This window comes from Limanda limanda, chromosome 7, assembly GCF_963576545.1.
Source record: "Limanda limanda chromosome 7, fLimLim1.1, whole genome shotgun sequence".
Lineage (NCBI taxonomy): Eukaryota > Metazoa > Chordata > Actinopteri > Pleuronectiformes > Pleuronectidae > Limanda > Limanda limanda.
The window spans coordinates 4,806,082-4,826,710 of record NC_083642.1 but is presented as its reverse complement, the minus strand read 5'-3'; the positions used below and the strand labels follow the sequence as shown (position 1 = coordinate 4,826,710).

At 46.3% G+C, this 20,629-nt stretch overlaps 1 protein-coding gene across 1 annotated transcript in view; it reads right to left on the bottom strand.

The window, feature by feature from the left end:
* Positions 1-1,301: 1,301 nt before the first annotated feature.
* The window catches only part of itga5 (integrin, alpha 5 (fibronectin receptor, alpha polypeptide)), a 35,634-nt gene continuing 16,306 nt past the window's right edge, over positions 1,302-20,629 (bottom strand). The window contains exons 4-30 of the mRNA XM_061074564.1: positions 20,218-20,341; positions 20,004-20,065; positions 19,537-19,582; positions 19,298-19,423; positions 19,166-19,210; positions 18,941-18,984; positions 18,656-18,712; positions 18,046-18,098; positions 17,692-17,900; positions 17,245-17,436; positions 17,105-17,150; positions 16,094-16,207; positions 14,714-14,769; positions 14,142-14,299; positions 12,982-13,119; positions 10,575-10,642; positions 9,179-9,329; positions 8,963-9,055; positions 8,265-8,344; positions 8,061-8,141; positions 7,847-7,952; positions 7,422-7,580; positions 6,479-6,598; positions 3,858-3,971; positions 3,123-3,224; positions 2,906-3,028; positions 1,302-2,377 (exon numbers count right to left, since the gene is read on the bottom strand). Coding sequence (XP_060930547.1) covers positions 2,294-2,377; positions 2,906-3,028; positions 3,123-3,224; positions 3,858-3,971; positions 6,479-6,598; positions 7,422-7,580; positions 7,847-7,952; positions 8,061-8,141; positions 8,265-8,344; positions 8,963-9,055; positions 9,179-9,329; positions 10,575-10,642; positions 12,982-13,119; positions 14,142-14,299; positions 14,714-14,769; positions 16,094-16,207; positions 17,105-17,150; positions 17,245-17,436; positions 17,692-17,900; positions 18,046-18,098; positions 18,656-18,712; positions 18,941-18,984; positions 19,166-19,210; positions 19,298-19,423; positions 19,537-19,582; positions 20,004-20,065; positions 20,218-20,341 — 2,751 coding nt within the window. The 3' untranslated portion in view covers positions 1,302-2,293. The remainder of the gene's footprint in view (positions 2,378-2,905; positions 3,029-3,122; positions 3,225-3,857; positions 3,972-6,478; positions 6,599-7,421; positions 7,581-7,846; positions 7,953-8,060; positions 8,142-8,264; positions 8,345-8,962; positions 9,056-9,178; positions 9,330-10,574; positions 10,643-12,981; positions 13,120-14,141; positions 14,300-14,713; positions 14,770-16,093; positions 16,208-17,104; positions 17,151-17,244; positions 17,437-17,691; positions 17,901-18,045; positions 18,099-18,655; positions 18,713-18,940; positions 18,985-19,165; positions 19,211-19,297; positions 19,424-19,536; positions 19,583-20,003; positions 20,066-20,217; positions 20,342-20,629) is intronic.

Genomic DNA, 20,629 nt, shown 5'->3' with positions numbered 1-20,629 from the left:
GGACGGTGTTAAAGGATTTAAATCAATTATCAAATGGGGATTTCATGGCCCAGTTGATAAAATAGTAAATCACTATCCAATAAGAGGTGGGGGGTGGGCTTATTGAAAGTGTAATGAGGGAAACAAATGTAAAACACATGGTTGGACTACTGGGGGGTGTTTGGACAGGTGCAACAGCAGAGCACATAAATTACCAAAGTGTGTCAACATGTCCAAGTTCAACTCAGATATGTCCTGGAGGTGGTTCTTAAAAAAAAAATAAAAAATCTGGAAAGTGGTCCAGCAGGTGGTGAAAACATCTCAAGTCCAAAAAAAATAAAATCATAGTGAGAAAAGCAAGTGAAAGGGAAAAGCCAGAAACCTCGATGTGCTTATCACATGTTTGAACACACAACGTTCTGGTTTTTCACAAGTCAGTCCACAACAGAAACATAAAACAAAAGAAAGCACTGTAATATTAAAAATTTAAAAAAACAGAGTGAATATAAATATTGCACTTCCAGAAAACAGAGAGTTCCCAGTGCCGAGCTGTTTTCCCTTTGTGAGAGGAGCCACACATCCAGAAGAGGATGCTAACATCTGGACGGCAGCCTTATTGTGATTTATTTATTTATTGTGAGGTTATAAATGATTAAATTCATGTTGCACTGTTAAACAAGTCAAGTCAAAAGGTTCAACTTTCATTTATTTGATCAGAAGTCATTCTCCTGGATGTGTAGTGTAATTATCACTGTTCAATATGCTTAACCTGGATGAACTCAAGCTACAATGGCGGCAGGGATAAACAGGCCCAGGCAGTGGGAAAGGTTTAACCGACTCATACAGGAAACAAACATTCATAAATACACCATTCACACAAATGCATGTGTGCGTGAACTCACACGTGAACACACGCAAACGCTAACTCTCACCCACAGACATTTAGTATTTACATGTAAGGCACAAAACATCTATGTACAGGACAAATACAAGAAACCAACACAAAGCATTGAAATGTTCAGTCCCTGTAGTCGTTTGGTTTGTGGGGAGACTCGAGCCGCTTCTCTTCCTAACCCGGGAGGCAGCTGGTACTCAAAGAGACAAATCACAAATACAGTAACTCACAGTCGCACACACACACACACACACACACACACCCACACACACAGGCACACACACACACAAACACACACGCACAGAGCGACGATCCTGCTGTGATCTGTCGAGGCTACAACGCTGCTGATTGTCACGTCTTTGGATCAAGTCATCGTTTACGCCGCCGTCATTGACTCCCCCCCCCCCCCCCAAACTGAGCAGGAGTGAAGGCAGCGAAAGAAAATTGTGTATTCTTTGGCAAATAGTTTTTGCCAGAAGCACCACACTGCTTCAAGCCTAACGCGAGGTGCCACAGGTCCGCGGTGGTTCCAGTCCCGTCCCAGTAGACTACACAACATCGAGGACCAGCACTGGGACGACAAACAGGCTTCATACAAAGTGATCAGTAGGAGTCAGAACTCAAAGGAAGGTCAATCAGTGAGTCTCTGGTGTGTTTTTCTGGAAATATATCAGTAGATTTCCTTTGAGTGCAAAAAAAAAAACCAACTCAACCCAGCGCTGTCCACCGACCTGAGGCAGAGAGAGATCATTTCATCCATTTTCAATACCCGCTTTCCCTGTGATGGAACCAGGGGAACATCTCAGACAGGTCAGGATTTATATTATCTAAAAAAGAATCTTTCAACAAAGCTATCGGACAGATTTGCTTTTTCGACATTTGGGTTTGAAGTATTGCATTTGCCTGAAACCTATTTCGTGATCTTCTGCCAATAAAGAAGAATGTGAACATGTTCTGGACGTATCAGAAGAATCCTGTCAGGCCTCAGCAGGCGGAGTCATTCACAGCTCCCGGCTGCCACAAGCTACACGAGGACATTTCCTGTCAGAGGCGGTGAACACATCACATCCTTAGCACCAAAATAAAGCAGTTTAACAGGAATCACTGAACTCTCTGTCACAAGAGTCCACAAAAGGAAACTATCTCGTTGCATCTGCAGGCTGACGTTCTCATGTTCGCCTCGAGGAACTGAGGACAAGTCCTATTTGCTAACAATCCCAACCTGCCCTCAAACATAAATTAAAAAAAACATTCATTTGGTTTGAAGATCTTTGGATTTCGTTTTTGTCTTTTTTTTTCTAGCGCAGCACAGTGGAGTTTCAGTGGTCTGCTTCCTGATCCACTCTCCACGTTCCATTGTGTCTGTCTGCTGCAATCCCACGGCCAGGTTCTGTGGTTCTGCTGAGTCATGGGAGTCTTCTAGGCCTCGGAGGCGGCCTGAGGTTTCAGCTGTGCTTTCTCCATGGCCGTGCCGTAAGGTAGAGATCGCTTGAAGAAGCCAAACTGCAAAACAAAGAGACAATGATTTCAGAAAAGCAGAAAATTAAAACATTCACAGACCCTCTCAGGTTGATGCAATTACTGTACATTCATCTCTGAGTATACAGGATGGCAATATCTATAATTATGCATATTATGTTCATATACTGGTTCATCATTTTAATCTGGGTTATTACTTGTTAAGGTTTACACGCTCTAATGTTCAGAAAACACATCACTTTCCTCAGACTATCCATTGCTGCAGCTCCTCTTATCAGCCTCTGTCTGAATCACTTAGATTTAGCTCCTGTTTCTTTAAGCCCCGCCCCCTCCCAATTAAGCCCAGTCTGCTCTGATTGATCAACCAATCCCAATGTCCATAGGAAATGTCAGCCACGACTCACTAACCATAGTGATGTCAAATAGATTCACAGTGATGCAGAAGAACTTTACGCTTGTTAAACTTTCTGGACCTTTCACAAAACGCTCTATATAACGCTCTAAAGGAAAGAAAAACTGAAAGAGCATCTTGTGTTTCTCGGCAGCACCGACCTTGTAAAGAACATAGATGAGTAACGCCAGAAGCAGCAAACCAGCCAGAATGGCCAAGATGATGATCCACAGAGGAACTGAGTTCTCGATGTCCGGCTTGTTCCACACGATGGGGGTCACCACCTGAGGAGGAGGGCGCAGGTTGCTGTTAACTCACTTTAACCAACAAATATTAATAAGAAAACACCTCCATAGAATGAATAAACATGTTTCCTACCTTTTTGTGTCCACTGAGTGCAACTTTGGGAAGGATGGCGTAGGGCATCTTCTCCACACTGTACCTGGCCAGGCACTCCAGCACATACTGCTTGTAAGGCCTCTGAAGGACGAAATGTCAAGTGTTACTCCATCATATTCTAAACGCATGCATGTGCACTAGATGGCGCCAGAGGCCGGATGCATCCAGCAGAGAGAAAATCCTCTCAGCATTCCGATCCCATGAGCAGCTGCGACGACCAGATAATGAATTTTCAATACTTTCACACATATGCCTTGTGTTAGCGGATGCATGGTGGTAAATAATGTGTGTGTAGCTGGGACATGGCAGGAAGGCGGTGATGTCAACTGATAGAAACTACAGTCTGCACCGCCAGGCTGGAGCGATCATCACGCTCAGTTAGCAACTGTCATCCCATTTGTTAAGGCCAATATGGGAGAGCAGGCGAACTGGCAGCGTCTTCAAACTGATGCAGATTCCTCGTCAACACAAACCAGAGTGTGAGACTCACACTCACTGACTCGCAGCCGTTTGTGTCGTCTAGCAGCACATGTGAGGTTTTAACTCTCAGTGTTTTGGATGCTCTAATGAAAAATGGGTTTTTAACTGAACCACGACATAAAAAAAATACACTGCTCTACAGTCTGCGGTGGTTCCCTCTGCCGTGACTGTGTGTTAATGAACAGAACATGTCTTGTGAGTGTGTGTAACAAAAAAGAGTCGTCTCCCACAAACCTCCACGAAGGTCTCGGCCCAGACGCGGGATCGCACTTTGACAATGGCAGTGGTCCCTTTCTCCAGGAGTCCCACTTTGCACTGGAGCGACCAGCACTCCACATTAGAGCACGACTGTGGAAACAAAGACATTAGGACAGTGTTAACGAAATGATAAATGTGTTTTGAGGCATTCTTCTGCAAAGATAATGTCCAAAAAAGGAATCAAACGTAGGTGAAACACAAGAGAAAACTGTCTGAGGGACAAATAACAGCCCTGTTAATGCTGCAGGTCGAATAAATATAACAAAGAGTCCAATGTTATGATCCCGTTTCCACGCCTGCTTCGAATTAGATTGAAGGAATGTCATGAGACTGTAAAAATGCAACATGCACCACTCTCCACATTATTGTCCGACCACTAAAACCGGCCCGTTTTTCTCAAGACTGCAGAATACACAATCTTAATTACGTGCTCGTAATGCAGCTCGGTTGGGTTTTAAAAGGTTTTTAAAAAACGTGCACACATTGAGCTGCAGAGCCAGACCACCCCCACACTGAGAGAGGTTTCAGAGGGTTTCCTGCGGGAGTGCATTAGTTTACTTATTACACCGAGTTGGGAGGAGGAGAGGAGGAGAGGAGAGGAGGAGAGGGGGAGAGGGAGAGTTCCCTCCCAGCTCCTCCAGGCGGAGTCTTAGCCGGACTTAATGAGGGTCTTCAGACAGTCAGGGAGCATATCAGTCCACTTCTCCCTGGTGGACCTCCTCCATGCCCCAGGGCCGGGGGGGCCACGGAGGTTTCTGTGGAAATGACATGAACATGGTCCAGTGCCAAAGATGCTTCAGTCCAAAGACCCACATATCCTCCCTGGTGGAATTACGTGGTCAAGATCTGGAGCTGGGGGGTGGGGTGGGGGGGACGGGGGGGTGGAAGCTGTTCCCACAATTACTTAAAATCCCAGTCTGGCCTGACGACACAGCTGCTGCACGCACACAGTCTGTGTAGGTTCACACGAAAAGAAACTGATCAACTGATAGAAAATCATTCTGTAAAACAAGCCAGCAAAGTAAAGTAAAGTTATAACTTTGTACATTTACTTTGTATATAACCCACGAATTAAAAGTAACAGGAAATATAGTAGTTTACTATCTAAAATATATGGTACCGCTGTCTGATAGGGCATCCTTTATATAGAGGTTATAGTTGCAGAGAATGGAATTATAAAGGATTAATACACATTAACTAATCTTCATAATCAATTAACAAGCATCTCATCTCTGACAGCTTGTGTCAAAACATATTTGACTGCTGTTAATCCTTTCTATCCTGTAATAATGCAGTTACACATGTTGGATAATCCCTAAATAAATACTTGAGGGTTTCACACTTTCTAATAAATTGTCACGGCTTCAGTTACATGTGTTAATCATTTGCTAATGAACAGATTTTCGGTGCAGATTCTCTGCAGGTGTTACTGCAGGTGGTCCATCACGTGGTCCGGATGAATGAACAAGATAAAAAAAAAGACATGTGTCCCGCTGCAGGACAAACACCTGGGAGACGATATTCTTCCCAGCCCGGAAAACTCTGCAGTACTTACAGTTTACAAAACTTTAATCACGTAGCACTAAAGAAGATATCACTTGCTCTAAAACAGCACTGGCCAAAACAAAAGTATCTCAAAATAACTCAAGGACAGCACAATAACAGCAATTGAAAAGTGTCCCAGTGATCATTTTGTCCATGTTAGTGTCCATCATAGACACGTCTTTGTTCTCCCTGCAAAGCTAAGCTCTTCAAAGCCTGATCAGGTCATTTGAGTTCTCATACTCTGACCTCTGGGCCGGCAGCATCACCCAAGCATTGCAAAACACTAACACACTTTAATCAGGAGACACTTTGACCGGGGGGGGGTGTCTTGTCCCGCTGAGCGTAGAAAACAAAAAGTGCAGACACAGGGGACGCAGGAGAAAGGGCTCCTTCATGCTAACGTGCCGGTGGACATGCTTGACAAACGAGCGCGGTTAGGAGCGACCGGCGCCCGGACAAAGAGTTCATTGGTGGAGGCAGGTATCCACAGGCGGAGGCGGAGCCAGCAGCGGCGGCGTGCAGGTGGGCGGATCAATGGCCCCAGTGTTGCGAGGGCTCCGGGGGGGCCCCAACAACACCAGGGGCCAAAAAAATCAAGAGAGCAGTCTGTGAAGCTAGCAGAGCGTCTCCTCCTCTCCTCCACCACTACCACTACTGAAGGCTCTTTAATGTTAATCACCACAAAGGGACAAGGCCTGTGTGCCCTTTGACCCCTCCCTTTTAATGACATCATAACCTAATTAGCCAATCCCAGGGGCCTCATGGAGGTGCGGGGTTAATGTCAGGTCCAGATTTGCAGATTTAAGGAACTGCATTAAAATCGTTTCAACCCTTCTGCGTCTGTGTTTAACTCCCGAGTCTCCACCGGCTGTGGGAATGGTTTTAACAGCTTAACCACATTCAGCCTAACGTGTAAACTCAAGCTCCTTATTCCCTCACTTTCAACTCACCAATCAGTCGCCTATTGCATTAGCCTTCACCTTTTGGCCCCGACACCATTTATTTTAACGCTTTATTCACAGACTGGGACCATTCTTTTGTAAGCATCTCACCAGGTTGGTCAGATGAGCGAGCTGGTTCCGGTGGACGTCCCTCCGCTCCACCCGGTGCTCCACCCGGTGCTCCGGGGCCTTCAGAGCCAGGATCGGAGTTTCTGTGGACGTGCGCTGGAGCTAAAAGAGAGAGAGAGGAGTGCATTAGAAAAAAAACACGTTAGCCATTAGGACAACACACACCAGGCAGAGGAGCACACCCGACTTTCTGTCAATATGAGACCTGAAGCTAGCGTGACCCTGAGGCTTTTTTGGTCATTAATCAGAAGCATGTGAGCCCGGCCACGCATGGATTCCCGTGGAAACGCCGAACTTAGCGATCCACCAGGGGGAAAATAAAAACATTAGCGAAGACGGATGACCCCTCACGACCCCTGCTCAACATCTGTCAAGCTTCAAAAGTAAACACAAACAACTGGAGGCCCTGCCCACAAAATCCTAAAGATACCCCCTTGGTGTAAAGGGGGGGGGGGGGAGGGATCACGGGTTGTCAAAGATCAGTGAGTGTGTTCATCAAGCTGTGCGGAGCAAAAGGGAAGATCTGTAGCTTCAAAGCGGTGGTAGGGTAAGTGTCCTGGGTGGGGCTGTGGAGCCGGGTGGAGGAGGTGGGTGTGGTCCCAGCAGCCAGCCAACTGGTAATCATAAGTCTGACTGGGAATCAGTGGGAGGCCGACCGGCTGTCAGATTCTGCCTCATTTCAACCCTGAGAGGTGAGCGAATCTGTGCAGATCTGCATATTAAGCTGCTTTTAGAAACGTGTTAAACTCCAGAGAGCAGCCGGGCTTTCTCCAGAGCTTCTCCAGAGTTTCTCCAGAGTTTCTCCAGAGTTTCTCCAGAGTTTCGAGACAGAAGTCAAGAGAGATTTTGAGGAGAAACTCCCTCTGGAGAAAGTCCAGACCCCCGGTTGTCCGGTTGTTCAACGTCTGAAAACGTCTCTACTCACTTTGAGGTCGAGGTGGTTCATGTTCTTGTCGGCGGTGCAGTTGATGTTTCCTTCTGTGGAGAACTCCAGCGGGTAGAGCAGGTTGTGGCCCTGGACACTGAGTGGGCAGAGCAGCTCCAGGAGGGTGTGGCTGATCCGACTGGGCCCGTTGTTCACCAGCTGGGGAATTGGAAATAGGTCAAATAAAGTTAGGGATGTGAGCTGAAACTTTAAAATCTGACAGATCCCTTTACTCAACCAATAGGCTGTTCTAAAGCAGAGCTGCTTATCGTCACCAGGGTGAAAGTGGATTTGACGCAGCCTGAGAATAAATCACACTGGACTAGTTTTCCTTCGCTGCTGTCTTGGGGAATTGCGTCACTTTTCGAACACAGTATATATGATCTGCTCAGACCCAATGACTCAGCACAGTTTTGGCTGATTACCTCATAGATATGTTCCATGGCGGGCCCCACGTCCTGCTCCGCCCCGTAGCTCTTGGTCACCTTCCAGTTGGCCGGCGGGAAGAAGACCTTATCTGGTCGAGACACACTGAAGAAAGAAAGAGAAGAGGAGGTGTGACAACATGTATCGAGTGGCTCCGGGAGACTCGATAAAGTTCCCTGGGTTCAAACGAGGAAATCGGAAACCTCAGCTCACCCCTGCAGAATGACCTCAGCCTGGACGACCACCTCCAGCTTGTAGGGGACAACCTCACTGTGGGAGTTATTCTCATTTTTACTGTGAAAACAAAGAGATTCTGATTAGCTCACAACCTTCATGAGAGCCATGAGAGGTCAGGACAGCTGGATCGGAATCCACATATTAACTCTTGGTGTCTCGGGGGTTCACGTGAAGTCGTACCTGCGGATCTGAAGCTCAAACTGCACGTTTTTGTACGTGTCCTTCAGCCGCGGCACCGTGAAGCGCAGACCCGCCCACAGCTGCAAAGACAAAGATCAGACCTTCATTATTAATAATCATCAAAAACAGGTCTTAGTAATATTTTCCATGAGTAGTTTTCCGTTTTGTCACTTTCCTCGAGTGGGTTATGTAGGTTGTAAAAGATGTTTATGACACAGAAGGAGTATTGGTGGGCGCCAAAATTCTGCATTATTATTTTAGTTGTCTCCATTTAATTAATTAATTAATTAATTAAATCTGTTCAAGTCAATTAAGATGAATAATGCTAAATTCTGAGCCGATTATGTGACAACAACCAGTTTCTTTTTAATGGGATAAATCTGTCTGTCTCCCCCAGTTAACACGTCTTTGACAGTCTTCCTTTACAGACCTATTAAACGCATGCCAGCTCGTGACTCCGTCATTAAAAAGGGAAACGCTGCGGGGAGCTGAGGGCACAGATGGCGTCTGTAGTTTCGTGTCACAACACTTCCTGACACACACACACAGACTTTTCCTGTGTTGTTCCCTCCCAGCGAGAGGATGACACACGACTTGTTCCGACACGGCAGGAAACCACGATGGGGCCTCGGACCACAAATCAAATCAAAATATATATATATACAGGCCTTAAACCAATAAGGAAGTAGTGATCTTACACTGGTAGCAGACTTCATCGGGTTTCCCAGATCGCAGCTGAGGTATCGGGTCTGGTTCTCGGTCTCGTAGCTGCAGGTGAGCTGCGTCAGGCTCTGAGAACCGAGAGAACACGAGAGTCAAACCACAGCAGTGGAAAAATCACATCAGGGAAACATAAAGTCCCGAGATACGACCTGGGAGTTGTAGCTTTTCACTCTGTTTGCAGTTCTACTCACCTCATTATTGCGAGCGATTCCGCTGTAGTCAGCTTCCGGAGGCAGCACCACGTACAGCTCGGCCTCGTAAGCCCCTCCCTCGCCCTCGTTCCTGGCGTTAAAGGTCAAGGTCAGCGAGTTGTCGTCGCCCAGGTAGACTTCCTTCCTGTCGCTGAGGAGCCAGACAGAGAGAGAGCTGATCACTAATGTGGCCAATCACCAGGTTTAAACAGCATCAGGAACAACAAGGGATCTGCTGTATGATGAGGAAACAATGACATTCTTTGTCCGTGTGCGCTGGCATTCGCAGTCGGCAATAAACTGTTAATGAAAGTAATAATCCTCAGGCTTTTTTAACTGTTTTGTTTAGAGCCGTGCTAATTATCTAATGGATCCATTTCACAAAGCTACCCCAATTAAATCCAAACTTTTTTTCCAATGTGGGAATGAAGTCATCCAGGACTGAACAACACCTCCCTTTTCTCTCCTGCTCTCGCTCTCTGCACCTCTCTCTGCTCGGAACAATGGGAAACGCCATGTGCAGCAACCACACAGACGCTTTTAATTACAGCTCATGAAGCAAAGCAGGAGAGTGGAGAGAGAGAGAGGGAGGATTTCTGAGGCTGATCCTCCGCCGTACCGACAGTCAACCTTCGTCTGATTCTCCCTGGCAGAGCACTCTTTAAACCAAACAGAGGCCGAAAAACTAGAAAACACCACGAAACCTTAAAGGTTCCCACAGGGACGCTCGGTCTGCAAGGTTATGTGCTTTGGCAGCGGAATAGAAGAATCAACAGTGCAGGAATGATGGATACGTTTTTTTACTGAAATTCCATTAACTCGTGCCCATCCCCTCAGCTCCCCTAAAAACTATTAGGGCTGCAATAATTTGATGCAGAGCAGACGGAAACATCCAGTTTTTTATTTTACCTGCACGAGTCCCAATCTCTGGGAAGAGGCAACGCTCGCAGCAGGTTATTCTACGTGTGATGGATCAGACAAACATCGAGAGAAATGGGGGCAGATGGCAGATAAATATAGGAATGTGAGATGGAAATGACAGAGCAGAGAAGGGAGTATCAGGGAGGCTGTTATTTTTTTGAGAAAAATGCAAACAGATTGCTTGAATCAAAGTGTGGCGGGCAGAGCCGGGACTCGGCTGTCAGAGTTTACACACCCTTCCCTTCTCATCTCTCTGTGTGTTTTCCTCTATAACTGTTTGTCAGGGAACCTGTGGAGCAGAGCTGCTTCCTGTTTTCATCGCTAAACTTAACAAAGCATCAGACCAAACAAACACAGATGTATTTATGCTTTTTGCAAGTTCCACGGCCCTATCGGTGTAGAAGAGGTGAAGAGGTCACCGTGATCACGTGCTCTGGGTTTTTTAGGGAGTACATAAGGAAGTGAACAGACTCACCCTTGAACTGACAGCTTCAAATCAGGAACACAGATATTGTCCTCTCCGCAGTCCAACAGAATCTGAGCCTATAGGAGAAGGAATGGGGGGGGATACGACAGTTAAGAGGGGGCTGCGGACCCTGAAAACAGCCTCCATTCACATGTGAAAGGGATTACACACACAAAGATAAATCAGATGTGTGTTTAATGGTGACAACAGGATGTGTGCAGCAAGATGCGACATGTGGTTCTATGACTAATGCATTCCCAACCCCGGGGCCTCCTGATAACCACACACAACACACACCTGCACCGCACTCCCTCTTATTTACAACTCATCCTCCTCTCTGCACGTCACACAGAACAGTGTCATGGCCTGGGGGGGGGACAGTGACAGAACCGGTGAGGTCATCAGGTCAGACGCAGACACGTTGAACGCTGAACCAGCTGAACACACTCGAGATGTTAGAGAAGGAGATGATGGACGGCGTCCGACCCGGAGTCCGACTCGCCGGAGGACTCACTGAGCCGAGCCCGAAGCTGCCAGCGCTCGCCGGCGTCCCCACATCACAGCGCCGTGTGGCAGACCACGCGTCCACCACACGCTACACCCCCCCCCAGCGAAACCACAGCGGCGTGGCTATGATCATATGGACGAGAGAGGGGAAGCCTGCATCCCGGAGGAACTCTCTGAGACAGAGGATAGCTCTGTTGACCTGGAAATCAGATGTGGAGGCTCAGAGAGAGATTACAGTGGAGGGGAAAGACAAGAAAGAGAAAAGACACACTGGCGGATAAGTGGATCGACCGCTGAACGTGTGGCAGAGCGGCAGCGGCGGGCGGGGGGGCGACTGTCACAGTTTGATGATGCTCACGACGACGAGGATAATAAATAGAAATGGAGGAGGAGATTAAAGAGAGCCGAACGCCCCCCTTGTCATTACGCCATCCGGGGGCTGTAATTATGGACACCATGGAAACCACCACGCGAACACGGCCACATGTGCACCCGGGTCCGTGCGCCTGCACAGGCCGAGGAAACAACATCACCACTGATATCGACATGTGACAAAAAGAGGGCAAGCATCAGGCAGTGGAATCAACATGTCCACTTGCCAATAAGCGTGTGACCATTAATCAGAGTCACACTTATTTGGTCGGATGTTGTTGTTTTAAGAACAATCGGGGCTTTGAGGCAGTTTCAGACATTTCAAATTTCCCAAAAGATGTGACAAGGACTGAGAACATTTCTGCTTTTTGCAACATCTCTTCGTTCAGGATCTGAGAATCGAGGCAATTAATATCATAACTCTCCATAAGAACATGTGGAATGCATCAGGAGAGAAGGAGGCTGTGTCGAGCACATAAACCATATCTCATTCTCACTGCAGCTTAGAGAGAGAGAGTAAGACCTTGGCAGAGCCGCTGAAATGTTACATGGCCGGCCGCAGATTTTTCTCACAGCATATGTGGAAATCAATAGGGCACCATGCGTCTGATCAAGGCCAGTGGTATAATGGTCTGTTTATGCTCTGATACGTTCACACATTCTACAGGAAGATTAATGAAATGTGTTGGCAGCAGGGACATTTCTCCCACTCCTGTTTTACACACACACACATCCTGCTCACACTCCTTTTTGGGCAATTTGAGGCTGATGTTTTTGCTCGGGCTCATCTCAAGGTCTCGGACAAACCACATCTGTCTGAGGCCCGACAGCTGTAAATATCTCTGAAGGGCATGGAGGGCCGGGTTCAGTTCTGATCCAGCAGGAGTGAGATAGAAAGAGACCGGGATTGAGAGAAATCTTGAGAAAACTTTGCTGATTGCCGTTTCCCAAAGTGCTCTGAGCCGGTGGCTGAGGCTGAGCTCACATATGGTGCACGCTGTGCCACAGCTGAAAGGATGCCCACATGTTGAGCCAGCTCCACTCGCCGCCTGAGGAGCCCCGGCCGACTGCCAAAAGATCTCAACCAGATGGGCAAATAGCCCGGCTGTGCCCCACCCTGGAAATATCAACCCCCCGATCTCTGGAAGGACTCACCTACGTACCGTCAGAGGGCTGGTACAGGGAAACACTCCTCTCTACATATGCCTCACATTTTCATTTTTGGAAACCGATTTCCAGACAGTCTGGCCCTGGTCCCAGTGGAGTGGTTCAGAATGCAGATTAGAAAGAACAGACTGAGTCTTTCATCAGGGACAGGAGGGAGCTGGTGAGGCGCTGGCAGGTGATGTGAGAAGCCATTACTCAACGTGGCGGATATTCTTATCATCGGCTCAGAGAGCGTGAGTCGGAGCAATCAAAGAACCACATGTTCATTATCAGAGGAACACTGCTCCACTATATATATGCTGATCCAAGCTCTGGGCATCACTCCTGGGTTCAGTTAAAACGTGCTGGGTGGAAGATGGAGGGAATGTACCTTCTGCTCGATGACGTGTGTGGTCTGATAGTTGAGGATGGGACGCAGGCCGCGGGAGTCGGCTGCGGCGCTCGGATCCAAACTGAAGTTCAAGGCCACATAGATGGAGGAGAGCTTATCCCTGAAGTCCTTCTCATCCTGCAGCCAAAGAAACACCAATTAGGGTTTGAAGAAAAACAAAACTTTCCCAGGAAAACAACCACAGCCATATATATGATTAGGGTTGCAAAATTCTGGGATTATTCAAACTTTCCATGGGAATTAACGGGAATATACAGGAATATACGGGAATTAACGGAAATTAACGTGAATAAACTGGAAATGTTGTGGGTAATTTATACTAACTGTATTTACCTTGTCATATTCAGACATAAGTATAAACATTTTGTTTTGTCAGAGGCTGATTTGAGCCCTGAGGAAACTTTGGGCACTTGACTATATGCTTCTGCATCGTTGTGTCATTCTTAACATAGGTCTTTGCACAATATTTGCGAATGTACACAGCCTTTCCTTCTACATTGGATGGGGTGAAATGTCTCCACACATGAGAGAGTGCACGTGGCATTGTTCTGTAGAATAAGATGAGAAAAAAGTTTGTAAAAAAACACTAATGCAATGCCAGAGATATAAATAGTTAGTGAAACAATTGGAATCATCTGTAAAAATATTTTACAATTGATGGATAAATGAATGGAAATAGGCTAGATGAACAGATGAACAATCCTCAATCAGCTGCTAATATATTTTCCCCAGTTATATCATTGAAACTTACCTGACTAGTCCTGCACTCTACAGCAGGCCTCAATAGCCCTGCTGTAGAGTGAAGGATGCTGGGAGTTATCTGTGCATGTGATGGAAGAATGCACAGTGGAGGGTTGAAACTCAACGTTCCATACATCTTTAAAATAGAGTTTTGAATGATGTTTTTATTGCTCAGTGTTTAATTTGCGTATTTTTTTTTTTTTTTTCAAAATTCCCAAAATTCCCGGGCTTAACTTCCCATGGAAAGTTTCCGGAAAGTTTCGGGAAATTTACCGGAAACTTTCCGCCCCTTTGCAACCCTATATATGATATATATTTTATTATGACTGTAATCAAGGCTCCATCACATATATAATCACATTCATTGAGGCTTTTTATTAGCCAGAGAGGGGGCATACCCGTAGGTAGATCTTTGTGTGGTTGCAGACACGCTCGCCATGGCGAACCCTCACACTCCTCTGCAGCACGGGCAGCTGGGACTCCAGGAACAGAGCCCTCTTCACGCCACCTTTCTGCTTGTGCTTGTGACTGTCGAGCTGCACCTCCACCTGGAAATCTGGAACACATAACACACACACAAATGAGTATTCATGGCCGTGATGAATGTACCGCAGAACCCTAATGACAGCTCTAAAAAAAAAAAGAAAAGAAAAGACCCCCATAAATACTCTGACCTCCATAAATACCCCCAGAGCACTCACAGTGTAACTTTAACATAATCACACAGAGAACAGTTTGTTACAGAGGAAGGAGTCAGGGATGATAACAGGGGATTGTTGATAGAGAGAGAAACCGAGAGGCTGGATCACTTAAGGTGGATCACTGTAGATACTCAGTCTCACATCAGCTGCCAGAGCACTTTAACTTTGTAGATTTAAAAACATGACCAGTGTTTTCACCGGTGTTGCTATTATTTGACATGTTTCTTCACTTGTAATAAAGAGCAAATGCAGGAAACTTCTCGGCTCACCTAGAACGTCCGGTAGGTGCTTCCCATCAGCGGATATGCAGAAGCTCAGGTTGACACTGTTTTGGACGGAGGGGACAAGGACATGATGAGAGAAGCATATTCCATGATGGCAGAGATTCAGAACAAACAGAAGACACCTCACTCGCCCTCGCCTGCTCCCTCCACTTTCTCTCCTGCTCTACTTCTCTCGCGTCAGCTCCTTACATGGCTCACGTTACAAGACACCGGGGCGTAATGGGAATACAATGATTAATATGAAGACAAAAAAAAATGCCAAACGCTCGGAGACACGCTGGCATCGGGGAGCTTTCTCCGAGCCAGGCCGATAAATCGTCGCGTCTCCGTTTTCCAGCCGGCGACCACGACGCACACAAAGGAATAGCAGAGTTAAGAAAGGGTGAAATTGGGCAACGACTCGGGTTACAGTGCTGACCAGTGGATGGCTGTGTCTACATGAGCCTGTAGCTCGCTCCCATGACATCAGCCTGCACAACACTGTCCAAAAGCCTGCAACAACCCCCCCCCCCCCCAATCCCTTTAGTCCCTTTTACTAGTAAAGTAGCAGAAACTGGGAGAGTTGGGAAAACAAAAGCAGGAGTGTGTCGGGAAAAGAACCCAGGACATGGAAGGGAAGTTTAAAAAACGAGACAGAAAGACACAAAGAATACAAGGACTCCATTGGAGTAGTTGTAGAAAGGTTGTGTACTCCTGTGTGGGTCTGTCTGTGCACAGCTGTGTGCGCACGCTCACACAGTCTACGTGTCCTGATGTTTCCCAGCTGTGTTCCACCACCAAACAATATCTCATTCAAAGCAACTCCGAAAAAAAAAACCTCACCGCCCCTCCCCACCCACACTCAACTCCCTCCCATTATCCCCAGTGCTCTCCCTGCACCCCCCCACACACACCAAAAAAACTCCTCATCACCAGGCAACGTAGCATAATCAAGACACATGTGTATACAAGAGTTTCCTTTATGGATCAGGATCTAGAGAAGGAGGGGGGAGCGGACACATGAGCACAGTGTCAACCATGTTGAGCAGCGAGCAGCAGTCATCTGTTTCCTCTCCGCTCTCCTGGAATCGAACACTGTGCACATTTTGGAAAACGCCAAAAGACACGAGGGCCGACAATGCTTCCATTCAGCAGGTTCCTTCTCCGCTCCTCAACAGAAACATTGTGATATGAGAGCATTTTGGAAAAATAGGTCAGATAAGAGCAAACGAATAACGTGACCGCGGATGGAAAGGATATTCCTTATCCGAGCTTCCTGCCAGGATAGCAGTGTTTGTGTATTTTTTTGGGGGGAGGGGGGGGTGGGAGCTGATCTTTTTGCAGTTGGATAAAACAAATACAGAGCGGTGGGTAGCAACCACTCACCAGGAAACAGGGACGCTGGTGTTTCCGCTGGTGACGATGCAGTTCTTCTCCTCGGGGTTGATCATGGTGGGGTAGACGGTCAGAGAGGCACTGGTGTTCACTATGGGGCGAGATCTGTGGGGAACGGACAGGATGTGGGTTGAAGAGTCTGTGGTCAAAGTGTTGATTTCCATATTTCCTGCATTTCCTGAATTTTGGGAAACATGTCAATTCGCTTCCTGAGGGTGAGATGAGCAGATTGATGCCACGCTCTCTCATCCTGAACCCCTTCACATCAGTTTTTAAATAGATTAATAACAATAATATAAACCATGTATAAATTAGAATGAGATTTAAAGCTGCTGTTAAAACCAGGTGAGCTTTTTTCCCGTTTGTAGTCTAACTAATCTAAGTTAAGATCCTAGTTTGGAAGCCCAGTCTTAATTTCCATATTTCCTGCATTTCCCTACATTTAGGGAAACATGTTGATTCGATTCCTGAGGGTGAGATGAGCAGATTGATGCCATGCTCTCTCATCCAGAAGCCCATTACATCTGTTTTTAAACAGATTAATAATAATAATAGAAACCATGTATAAATTAGAATGAGATTTAAAGCTGCTGTTGAAACCAGGTGAGCTGTTTTCCCGTTTGTAGTCTAACTAATCTAAGTTAAGATCCTAGTTTGGAAGCACAGTGTTAATTTAAATATTTCCTGCATTTCCTGAATTTTGGGAAACATGTCAATTCGCTTCCTGAGGGTGAGATGAATAGATTGATGCCACGCTCTCATCCTGAAGCCCATCACATCTGTTTTTAAATAGATTAATAACAATAATAGATAACAGGTAGAAATCATAATGGGATTTAAAGGTGCTGTTTAACCCAGGTTAGCTGTTTTCCCGTTTCTAGGGTTAGGGTTAAGTTAAGATCCTAGTTTGAAAGCACAATGTTAATTTTCAGTGTAGAGAGGCAGTAAAGTCTAGTTTAAACCATTCATATAAACATACAGCATATATTTCAATCAACATACCTGTAGAGAACTGCTTTATCGACACCGAAAGCTCCAACGATGAGATCTGAGGAGACAAAAGAAAAGAATTAGAAATGTACAATCAAAAAAATTGTAAAAAAGGTTTATGATTGTAATTAAAGACGTCTTGAGTCCCTCACCAGGGTATCCATTCATGTCCAGGTCCTTAGCTCCTCTGAGAGCGAACCCAAAGCTGGCGGGAATCATTCCAGCAGCCCACTGGCCGGTGATCACCTGAGACGGTTTATCCCTGAGTCCTTCTGAGTAGCCGTTAAAGATGTAGACCAGTCCCCGCCGGTCGTCCCCTCCAAACGGACAGCTAATGGCCACGTCTGCAAAAGCGCAAAAAGATCAGGAAACGAATTAGAGTTTTAAATTTAGATTTCATGGATCTACCACATGTCTTAGATGTAAAGATCTTTGTTCGGATCTTTCTCCTGTGGAAAAATAATAATGGCAAAATCAGGTTGACCATTTCCTTTGAGTAAAAATGGTTTCACATGCAAGAAGTTATATAAGAGATCTAAAGGATCATGATTCTAATTTGATTTATGTCATAAACTCAATCAGTCCCTCGTCCTCCTCACCATTGAAACCGTCCTGGTTCAGGTCTCCCAGTGGAGCGATGGTGCTGCCGAACCTCCCGAACGCCTCGGTGCCGGTGATGTGCGGCAGCTGCAGCTCCAGGCTCATGGGCCCACGCTGCAGGTAGACGTAGACCCGGCCCGTCTCCTCCAGCCGGCCGTCAGACCCCCGCACCATGAACATGGGAGCTCCCACCAGCAGGTCAGCCATCCTGGAAACCACAGAGAGGAAGATCCCACAAACTCATTTAGGATCGGACACATGGTTCCAGCTGTAATGAGTTGTTGGTGGCATCCAATCTGGATTCAGTCGACTCGTTGTTTCAGAAAGAAAGAGGGTGAGAAAACCCGACTCACCCGTCGCTGTTGATGTCAGTCGTTGCCACAGCGTAGCCGAAGTATGACCCCATCTGAAAATAAAGGGGTTTCCTTGACTTTAGCAAATGAAATGGTATTAACATCATAAAGAATAGTCACAGTGCTGTGATCTTCAGACGTGCTTTCTGCATTACTACAATAAAGCAAAGCTGGAAGGAAACATAAAGGCCTGATGGGTTTTACAGGTCGGCCCCAGTTTGGTTCTGTGTCTGTTCCAGCTCTGTCATGAACGTTGTAAAGAACCTTGTAGAAGCAGCGTGCACTGCAACAGATTCGCTCCTGGTCTTTATTTATCCAGCTGAGTAAATCGTGATTGTTCAAACAAGCTCAGTGCTTCTCTATTCCCAGACTCATTTGTACAAAATTACATCTGCACGTTCTCGCCCCAAAAACCCGAGGTTCACAGCAAACCACGAAAGAGACCGAAGTCAAGTACAGAGAGCGAGAGGCAAAGGAAAATTAATTTTGCTTAAACCGACTCATCAAATTAAGAGCTCTCAGGAGGAGTTGAGGAAAGAAAACACAAAGGGAGTGAAGCATGGAGGAGATTTCTTAAAGGGGGTGAAGATAGAGGAGTTCTCAGACTCACCTGCTCGCCAGTGTAGTTAATCATGGCCTTCAGATCTGTACCATTCAGAATACACACCTGCAAGACAGCAGCCACATGTGGTGAACATCTTTTTTATTGGTTCTAATATAAGCACAGTCTCTGGTATGGAATTCGCAGCACAAATAATTCCCACTGTGATCACACCAGTACGGCTGCTTTCGAACTTTTTATTTTCCTGCATCAGTCCCAAGTCTACAGCCCAGGTCTCCCATTCTAAAAGGACCCAAACGAAAGCCAAAAACTGTGATGATGGAGCTTTCTTACCGATCCATAAAGCATGAGTCCTTTTGGAACACCGGCCACAAAATCTGAAAGGTGCACAGAGAGACCAAGCAAAGATTTAGGAGGGAGAATACACGGCACAGAATTCCTGAAGTGATGACATTTCCAGCTCAATAATCGTGTAAAATACTGCAAATGACTTCGGTTTGTGTTTACTCCAACTGTAATATTTGCATTGCTGTGTAACTCCATATTTGATGGACTTACCTTCCACTTCATCGCCACTGAATTCCCCAACAGCAACAGAGTAGCCTGTAAAAGCAGAAGAAGCAATGAGGTCATCTTCAGCTTGCACGGCAAACACATTGAGGATTATGTCAATGTGCATTCATCTCTTACCCTGGTAGCTGTCGTCATGTTCGGAGTTGACCTGTTTGGTTTGGATCTGACCCTCCACAGACTGCATGAAGTAACCTGGGTAGTACGCTTTGATAATGTCCTCCTTCGCTGCAGAAATCACCTGACCTGAAGTAAAACACAAAACGCAAAAGGTATGAATGTGAAATTACACTTGAACGAACATTTCGAGGTTTGGATTTCCTGATTTTCAAGTGGTTGGTTAGTGTGTCTGACTTTACCTTGCCAGAAGTAGCTGCCTGGCCCCCCCAACACCACTTTGCCATCCTGAAATATGAAAGAAAGAAATCCAGCACATTACTAAAATGACAAGAAAAGACGATACTGTCCTGGGTATCTGTGATTAACCTCTATAAACAGATTCTACATGTAAATATGAAGAATCTGTCGGCTAAGGACCAGTTTTTTAGGGTCGAGATCCTTCTGGTTGTTGTTTTTACTTTTGTTTCCTGCAGGTAAAAAGCCTGTGTGAGCAAAATAGCTGTTAATGGAGATTATCCTAAATGTCATTGGACCAAAAACACCTTCAAAAAGTATCACTGTGTGTTTTGTGAGGAGAAACGTGATTAAAGAACCTAGTCGGACTCCAAAAAGTGATGGAGTCTAAGCCAAGATATCTGCTGTCAACACCAGAAGCCACAAAATATTGTCCATTTGGTGGTTTGCAAACAGTAAGATTGTTTTTTACCTTTGTGAAGTCGGCACTGAATCCTCCCTGACAGTACCCTTGTCCCACAGCTTCACTGATCTCTGAAAGAAAAACAAGATTGGAGCAATGCCCCATGAATTATTAAAAATGTTCCCTTATCGATCTCCCGTGTAGAGGAAGGACAGCTGTCGATACTTCTCAATGGAATCACTGATCAATGTTACAGCTCCGATTTGAGGAGGGGACACGTTACCTGTGCGACACGGAGCGTACTCCACGAACTTGGTGAAATTGTGGACGGAGAGGTAGCAGGTTCCTGTGGCGTCAGATTGGGGGGTGTCCTTTTCAGTCCGCCAAGAGTAGAGAGGGGCACAAGCCTGGGGTGCACAGAGAGGGGAGGTGGAGAAGGGGGGGGAAGTCATGATAAATAGGGTGAGCTTTTAGGTGGGTGATGTTTTTCTACTTGCAACAATACCCTGCTGAACTCAGGAGGACACCCGGGCCGGGGTCAGCGGTACATCTGGAGCAAGGTAACTGATAACTCAACCCAGGTCACTGCCAGGGCCATCGGGCTAAACAACCCGCAGCTCTACTTTCATGTAATGGTGCAGGGGCGGGCGGGGGGGCACTAAACATTTCTTAATGGTGAAAACTGTACAGTAGGT